At 53.2% G+C, this 8818-nt stretch overlaps 1 protein-coding gene across 1 annotated transcript; it reads left to right on the top strand.

Moving 5' to 3' along the window:
• The first annotated feature begins 1393 nt into the window (after window positions 1–1393).
• Window positions 1394–3926, top strand: NEU2 (neuraminidase 2). The gene is made up of 2 exons (XM_047868963.1): window positions 1394–1594; window positions 2916–3926. The coding sequence occupies exons 1-2, from the start codon at window positions 1394–1396 to the stop codon at window positions 3924–3926; spliced, it is 1212 nt and encodes a 403-aa protein (XP_047724919.1).
• Window positions 3927–8818: the final 4892 nt, after the last annotated feature.

Raw genomic sequence — 8818 nt, 5'->3', positions numbered from 1 at the left:
AGTGTTTGCCCTCATTAGTTTTATTTTGTTATTTTGGCCTAGCAATAATATTCATTGTGGATTGAATAGAATACCGGTAGATTACACTCGTTTCTCAGAAACGTTGAATTAACTTTTAAATAGAGAATCCCCGGACGTGGTAGGAAAGGGTGCAGAGGAGAGGCTGTGTGCTGCTTACTGCTCACCCCGCTTTCCATTTCCCCTCCCCGAAGGCCTGTTGCAGGCAGGGCTCCCCAGGAAGCAGGCTCCGAAATGGACAGGAGGTTTGTGGGGGCGCCTCCTGGGGTCAGCTCGGTGGAAGGGAGGGGAGGGCAGTAGGAGCAGGCAGGAGAAGGGGGGCTGTGATGCAGTGTCTGGGAAGCCTCAGTGGGGCCCACGGGAGCCCTGGAGCTGGGCTGGTCCTTGAGAGCATCCCAGGTAGGACGAGGGAGCCAAGTCTTTACGTTCTGGGCAGGCTGGCTGGCAGGTGGAGCCCTTCCTGGGGTATGATCTTGGTTCTTTTCAGCTGCTGGCAGTCCTGTCCCTCCCCTGGGCTGACAGCTGAGGCCCATCTGTTCTGCAGCCAGCACTCCCTGAAGCTGGGGGTGAAGTCACCCTGAAGGGGGAACCAGGTGGCCCGGCACAGGGACCACTGTCACCCACCATCACCAAGTTACCTCCAGCTCTCCCTACCCTTTCTGGCCAAATATTTTTTTTTTTCTTTTATTTTCTTATATGTCCGGAAGACCCTTCCAGCCCGGGTGGGGTGTCAGGAGCCTCTGTCTTCCATTGCCTGCACCCCCTCCCTGCCCCGGGGGGGGGGCGGGGAGCCCCCATGGTGGGTGCCACTGGGCCTCCCCTCAGGCAGCCTGGGGACGAGAGCCTTGAGAATGGAGCCTGTTTTTTTTCCCACATTTTTTTTTCTTTTTGCTAAGGCAACTTTCTAGGGCTCTGCAGTTATAAAAAAATCTCCCATGTGTCATTTTCTGGCAGCCGGACAGCTGCGGAGAGCCCCTCGGCAAGCACTTCTTTCCCACTCAGGGTTTAGCATTTGATTGATGAGTTGGGTTTGGGAAAAGCAGTTGAAGGTTATCACGAATCTGTTGTAAGGAGGTTTGTTAACTTATAATAAAAATACGGCACAGAATACCCTTTTCCAAAGACCTCGTCTCCCATGTCTCACGCATACACGGCTGCCAGGCCCTACGAGGGGCATGTGCACAGTTGGCAGAAAGGGTCTTGGAATGTCATAGAGGGGGATGAGCCCCCACTGGGAAGAAGGACAGGCCACCCCAACGTCGGGTGGCTTGCCCGCGGGGTGAGCAGCCCCTGCCTGGGAGGGTGGCCGTGGCCCCGTCTCAGGATGTGAATGCAAGAGACTCACCTGCCTGTCCTGTGCCCTCCCCCAAGCCCCATGGAGTCGTGCCCCATCCTGCAGAAGGAGAGAGTGTTCCAGTCAGGAGCCCATGCCTACAGGATCCCCGCTCTGCTGTATCTGCCTGAGCAGAAGACAGTGTTGGCCTTCGCGGAACAGCGGATAAGCAAGAAGGATGAGCACGCGGAGCTGATCGTCCTGCGCAGAGGAAGCTATGACGCATCCACCCATCAGGTCCAGGTAAGGCAGGGCGAGGCTACAAGTGCTGGGAATCCAGGGGCCATGACATGCTTAGATGGCCGGCGTCTGGGGAACAGAGGGACAAGACACGCTGAATCCCAAGAGGGGCCCAGAGACCCATCAGAGGTGGGGCAGAGAAGGTGTCCCCAGTGAGGGTGACCCACATGGGGTCACCGTGAGCAAGTTCAGCTGGCCTGGCTGCTTCTGCTTTCTTGCATAACAGGACAAGTCAGACAGGGAAACTGATGTTCGAACAGCTCCCCGCATCCCTGAAAACCTGAGGGAGGGGTAGTTTAGTATCACATAACTGGTGGGGGGAGGGGGGGAGTGTATCCTTTTAGTAAAATTAACCTGGGGAGCAAGGTAAAGGTTGGAACTTGTGTCTTGAGATTGCAGCACGTAGACCAAGTATTTAATTTTGATGAAGACACCCAAGGCTGGCTTATCACATTTGAAGGGGCTAATATACTATTATCATTATTCCATGGTCTTTATGACACAGTACCCAGCCAGAGCATGGGGTCTGAAGCAGATGGACTTGGGTTCAAGTCCTGGTTCTACCACTTATCAGAGGCATGGGCTTGGGCAACTCACCCATGCTGTCTAAGCCTCTCATTCCCCAGACGGGAGACAGAGCTGGTGACACCTGTCCCCCAGGAGTCAGGGATGAGTGTTAGACGACATAACAGACATCGTGCTCTGGGCATGGTGTCTACCCCCTCGAACCGTTCACTGGTGGAGGGCTATTAATGGACGGAGATAGAGGGCAGAGCTGCTGCATGTAGGCCACAGCCTCAGGAACCGTGGAAACTCCTCGTGAGTCCTCGGTGTTGTGGTGCTATCCCTCCTAGGCTGCATTAATAGACTGTGATGTGTGGCAAATGGGAGGTGATTGTCACACTCCGCCCCGTCATGGTCAGACTGCCGGAGCTACTCTAAGGCTTTATTTTTCAAGAATGGGAAACTGGACCGGGCTGGTGAGTGGAAGGGACAGGGATGAACCTGGGAACGGCTGTGCCCCCATCCTCTTCGCGTGCTGTGGTCTGGCACTCTGCGGGTGCTCTGTAACGTATGTTGCTAGAAACGGCAGCGGTAGCCCCTCGAATGAAGAGTGTGCCGCCGGGGAGGGAGTACGGAGGGGCCGGGCTCCCAGCGCCCCGGGGAGACGTTGCGCGGGTGGACGCGTGCCACGCGACCTTTGACGTTTCTCCCGTGGGATGCGCCACCTGCCGGTCTCCCCACACTGCAGTTCCTGTCACTGCCGCTGTCACCGGCCATTTCAAAGTCGTTCTTCTCCTCCTTCCTGTCTCCTCGCATGCAGTGGCACGCTCAGGAGGTGGTGGCCCAGGCGCAGCTGGAGGGCCACCGGTCCATGAACCCAAGCCCCTTGTACGACGAGAAGACAGGAACCCTCTTCCTCTTCTTCATCGCCATCCCGGGGCAGGTGTCCGAGCACCACCAGCTCCACACGAGGGTCAACGTGACACGGCTGTGCCAGGTCACCAGCCCCGACCACGGGAGGTCCTGGAGCCCCGCCCGAGACCTCACTGGCCCCGCCATCGGCACAGCCCACAAGGAGTGGGCCACTTTTGCGGTGGGGCCGGGGCACTGCCTGCAGCTGGGCAACAAGACGCGGAGTCTGCTGGTGCCCGCCTACGCTTACCGGAACCTTCACCCCCACCGGCGGCCTTCGCCGTTTGCCTTCTGCTTCGTCAGCCACGACCACGGGCACACGTGGCAGAGAGGGAACTTCGTGGCCCAGGACACCGTGGAGTGTCAGGTGGCCGAAGTCGGGGGTGCGGAGCAGAGGGTCGTGTATCTGAACGCGAGGAGCCCCCTCAGAGCCAGGGTCCAGGCCGAGAGCACCAACGAGGGCCTCGACTTCAAGGAGGCCCAGCTAGTGGAGGAGCTCGTGGAGCCTCCGCACGGCTGCCAAGGGAGCATCGTCAGCTTTCCCGGCCCCGGGGCGGGGACGGACGCCTCGGACAGATGGCTGCTCTACACTCACCCCACCGACCCGCGGCAGAGAGCCCACCTGGGCGCGTACCTCAGCAAGCCGCGCCCGGGCCCCGCGGCCTGGTCGGAGCCCGCCCTGCTGGCCACGGGCAGCTGCGCTTACTCAGACCTCCAGAGCATGGGCACCGGCCCTGACGGGTCACCGCAGTTCGGGTGTCTGTACGAATCGGACGATTACGAGGCGGTCATGTTCCTCACGTTCACCCTGAAACAAGCCTTCCCAGCTGAGTTTTTGTCTGTGGGAGCCAGCTGTGTGCCACCCAGGAAGGACTCCCGCCGGCCTGGGGCCCCCTTTCCTCCTGAACACCCCGAGTGAGAGGCCCGTGGGTTTCCCTCTGGACTCTGGGGGCCAGCTCTCGGCTCCGCTCACTGAAACTGTGTGCCTCTTGGCTCTCTTCCTGCTTGGATGTTTCCGTCCTTCCGAGGGATTCGGTTTTCAATCAGAAGTTGAAGGAACCCGGCTTCCCACGGCCCCTCGACAGGGAAGATGGGGAGACGTCGCTCTGCATGGCTCAGCCTGCCTGTTGCCCCCCCAGCCCCGGCTTCCGTGTGGGTCCTGATAAATGGTCGAGTCCAGCCCATTTCTTCTTGGTAAACGCTCATCATGTTCCTGGGAGGAGACGGAGACAAAGATGCAAATTAGCAGAGGGGTGTGTGTGCATGTGAGTGTGCATGTGCGTGTGCATGTGTGTGTGTGTGTGTGTGTGTGTGTGTGTGTGTGTTTGATGATGCTTTAGAGCAGACAGCATGGGAGACAGCTTTGCAGGGAGGTAAGGGGGGCTAGGAAAATTAAGGTAACTCCTCAAGCTGCCGTAGCAAATCAGTACAAACTTGGTGGCTTAAAACAACAGAAATTCATTCTCTGACCGTTCTGGAGGCCGGAAGTCCAAAATCAAGGTGTCAGCAGGACCTGGGGAGAACCCTTCCTTGCCCCTTCCGGCATCTGGTGACCCCAGGCAGCCCTCGGCTTACGGCTACCTCCCTTTAATGCCTCTGTCTTTGAATGGCTTTCTCCCCTTCCCCTGTGTTTTTCTCTTCATACCTGGGTAACCCAGGATGATCCTTCACTCAATTAGATTTGCCTAGACTCTTTTCCAAAGGATGCCACTTTCACCGGCTCTGAGGGTTAGGACGTGGATCTATCTTTTGGAGCCACCACTCAACCTGCTACAGTCATCCATCCTAAGTTATTTTTGTACAGGTGATGCGGCTAAAGGTAGGAATGAAATTCAGATGAATCAGGTAATTCAGAAGAGGGAAGTGGGCAAGAGGGGCTGGGCTGTTGGATGTGCGTCTGTGGCACAAAGCTGCTCCGGGGCGTTCAGCCTTTGCCATGACAGGTATGTCACCATGTGGAAAGAGAGGGGGGCAGGGATGTGCTTGTGTAGATCTTGCTGTGTAGAAAGAGCAGGGAGAAGGCCGCTTCTGGTTGTCCTGAGGGTGATAACCTGAGAGGGGGCCCGACCCGGGTGGAGGGGGCTGACGCTTCTTGTCATATGTCCCAAGTCCATTCGCCCCCTCCCCCCACCAGAGCCCCTCCTACTGATTGGATCAGTCTAATAGTTTGATGGCAGGGATCGATGACAACAGTCATGGATTCTTGCAACGGAGCCGAGTCTCCGTGTGGCCAGGCAGTGGTTAAATGGAATTTTCACAGGGTAGGGAGCTGGAGGTGTGGCTTTTGTTCTGGGTGTTTCCCGGCCCTGGCCTCCTATCTGGGTGCTACTTCTCTGTGTGGGGTTTTGTGAAATCCAGCCGGAAGGATAAGGAGTTAGGGCCTGCTCGTTGCTGGGGCGGAAAGTGGAGCTCCTCTGCGTTGGGGATGTCACCTGCTGTCTTCTAAACCCTGCAAAGTTAGCTATGCAGAGGCCAGAGGCCTGGTCAGGAGAACGAGGTCAGGGCCACACAGGCCAGGAGCAGTGCACTAAGAGGTTTAGAGGTAGGGTGGTGCCACAGTGTGTTATTCAAATCAGGACACTTTTGAGAGTGAAAGGAGAATGTTATTAATAATTACACCAAGACAGTGGGCATCAGCTAGGACCATCCCAGATAAACTGAGAGCTTTAAGAGAGAAAGATCCATCGAGGATTGTATCGGGAGCTGGCCTCTGCTAACTCCTCTGGAAAAGTCAATCATCTGCTAAGGGTCTTGAGATGAGTCAGGAATACGATAAGACATCCGGACACTGCGAAGCTCAGAAAATTATTCCCTTAGACTCTCTCCGTTCACAAGTCAGTGGGTCTCCATTACAACTGCTTTTTAGAATTCCCTGGGGAGCTTATAAACCCAGTGATGATGCCTGGGCTCCAGCCCTGACCAACTGATACAGGATCTCTGGTGGTGGCGTCCAGGGAGGAGTGTTTTTTTCAAAAGCTCCTCAAGTTATTCTAGTGAACTTAAGGATCAAGAACTGCTAGCACAGATGATCTCTAAAGTTCCTTCTACTTCTAAATGTATGCAAATATCAAAGTCTTCTGATTTGAGTGAAAAAAAGCAATAGTTGATTTGGTTAAAGTCGGACTTATCCACTCATTGAAAAACACCACTAAGAGAGTGAAAAGAAAAGCCATAGATGGGGAGAAGATATTTATAACACACATGTCTGGCAAAGGACTTGTATCCAGAATCTATAAAGAGGCCCTACAAACCAATAAGAAAAAGACAATCCAACGAAAATGGGCAAAGGACTTGAACAGACACTTCACAAAAGAGGATATCACAAAGGCTGCTAAACATGTTTGTCAGAGAAATGCAAATTAGAACTATGAGATACCCACCAGAATGACTACAGTGAGAAAGATGGACAACAGCAGGTATTGGCAAGGACGTGAAGCAACCAGAATTCTCATGCATTTCTGGAGGAAGCGTACCTGGTGTGACCACTTTGGAAAGCTGTTCAGTAGTATCTACTAAAACTGAACATGCAAATACTCCATGACCCAGCACTTCCTCTCTGCAGTACGTCTCTAAAAGACATGAATGCATATAGCTGCCAAGGACACGTATTAAGAATGTTTCTGGCAGCTTTGTTCGTAAGAGTCCCAAAGGGGAAACAATCCAAATGTCAGTCGATATCAGAATGGATAACCGAATTGGGCAATATTCGCGCAAAGGAATATTTCACGATAATGGAAGAATGAAGTACTGCTACACACGAGAGTGTAGGTGGTTTTCCAGACATTATATATTTGTGCAAATGAAGCCAGATTCAAAAGACTACATACTCGATGACTCTATTTATATGAAGTTCAGGAACACGCAAAACAAATCCGTGGTGTATAAATCAGGAAGGTAGCTATTTCTGGAGGAGGATAGCTGTTCATGGGGAGCTAGGAGGAGTCTTCTGGGTGCTGGAAACATTCTACTCTTTGATCTGGTGCAGCTTAGGAGGGCTAATTCTCATGTGACAATTCGATGAGCTGTACACACAAGATTTGTGTACCTTAAAAGTTCAACTGAATAGTGGATTTGCTAGTTAAACCTCCAAATCAGTATATTATATTGGGTTGTAATAAAACTTTGGAAATGAATTTTTTTAATTAAAAAAATTTTTTTTAATGTCTATTTTTTAGAGAGAGAGAGAGAGAGAGCATGAGTGCCAGAGGGGCAGAGAGAGAGGGAGACACAGAATCCGAAGCAGGCTCCAGGCTCTGAGCTGTCAGCACAGAGCCCGATGCGGGGATCGAACTCACGAGCCATGAGATCGTGACCTGAGCCGAAGTCGGACACCCAACCGGCTGAGCCACCCAGGCGCCCCAGAAATGAATTTTTGTGATAAACTTTTTTAGGGGGAACCATTTTAGATTTACGGAAAATTTGCGAAGATAGTATGGAGTGTTCCCATATATCCCACACTCAGTTTCCCCTAGTGTTAACATCTTATGTAACTGTGGTACATGTATCAAAACTAAGAGATTAACGTTGATGCACTATTACTAAACTCTAGACTTCATTCGGGTTTCACCAGTGTTTCTACTAATGTCCTTTTTCTGTTCTTGGATCCAATCCAGGATACATTTAGTACATTTAGTGAAACTGAATTTTTACTATAATTTGTGTCCATGGAGACATACACGTATCCACAGACCGATACACGGCCCCTCCCCTGCCGTGTGAGGCCGAGGAGACGAGAGGGCTTGGGGCACGTCCAGGGCGGTCGCCTCGGAAGGCCCAGAGCCTGGCCCCGCAGAGAGGGCAGGCAGGGTGGTCTGCTCAACCCAGTGGTGCCGGTAGAGAAGATCTGCCCCTCTCAGGAGAGACTCTCTGCACAGAGCGATGAGCTGAGGGCAACACAGTAGCCACAGAGAATTACTGGAACTTGTCCATTCTTAGAGGTAAGGCCACATGTGGTGAGACACAGCATGTTAGCCTGTAGAGACGGAAGTGAACTTGATTTTAAGTCCAGCCTCCTCACTGAGGGACGGGAGGAGGTGACAGCAGGTTCTGTGAGGTCCAATGACTTCCTCAAGACCACACAGCCCGTGGCAGGGCCGGGAAAGCAAGTGGGTTTCTGACCCTTGACCAGCGTCCCCACCTCTGTTCTGAGTTGTCTCCGTTGTCCCTGTCTGACCATGCAAGGAGTACAAAGGGGTCTGTGTGTCCAGATTCTGGGACGTGGAGCTCTGCTCGGCCTGTCTCTGGAGCCTGTGCCCTTGGTTAGCCCCGGGCGCAACGCCTCCCTCGCTGGCATTCCCTCGTGGCCTCACCAGAGAGGGCGGAGAGATGCCAGCCCGGGCGTCTGGGAAGGCAGCACCTCCTGCAGAGCCGAGAGGCGTCGGAGAGCTTGGTGCTCCAAGTCCCTGCTCTGCGCTGTGAGATTTTAGAGCCAGCACCACACCACCGCCCACACAAATCCCCATCCCGTGAAGAAGAAAGGAAGAAATCCAGTATTTAAATGTGATACTTTAATCACACTGCTCACAAGGTGAGAAAGCTGACTGTACTTTTGGCAAGGTGTTTCTTTTTCAAATTCCATTTTTGTACGGTTTTTAGGGGAGGATCTCAAGGGAATAGATGCCAACCATTTGGAAGTACAAAAAGGCAGGATAAAACCACCCGTAATCCCACTAGGCAGAGGCACATTTTCTTCTGGTCTTCTATCTGTGAGATTTGCTGAGATCATGCTGCAGAGTCAACGTGGGATGGTGCCTTTCCTCCCCACTTGACATTATACCCGAAGCGTTTCCCCCATGTTATATTCTTGCAAAA

Source organism: Prionailurus viverrinus, chromosome C1 (genome assembly GCF_022837055.1).
Source record: "Prionailurus viverrinus isolate Anna chromosome C1, UM_Priviv_1.0, whole genome shotgun sequence".
Lineage (NCBI taxonomy): Eukaryota > Metazoa > Chordata > Mammalia > Carnivora > Felidae > Prionailurus > Prionailurus viverrinus.
The sequence above is the reverse complement of the archived record's forward strand: the minus strand, read 5'-3'. Positions and strand labels throughout refer to the sequence as shown.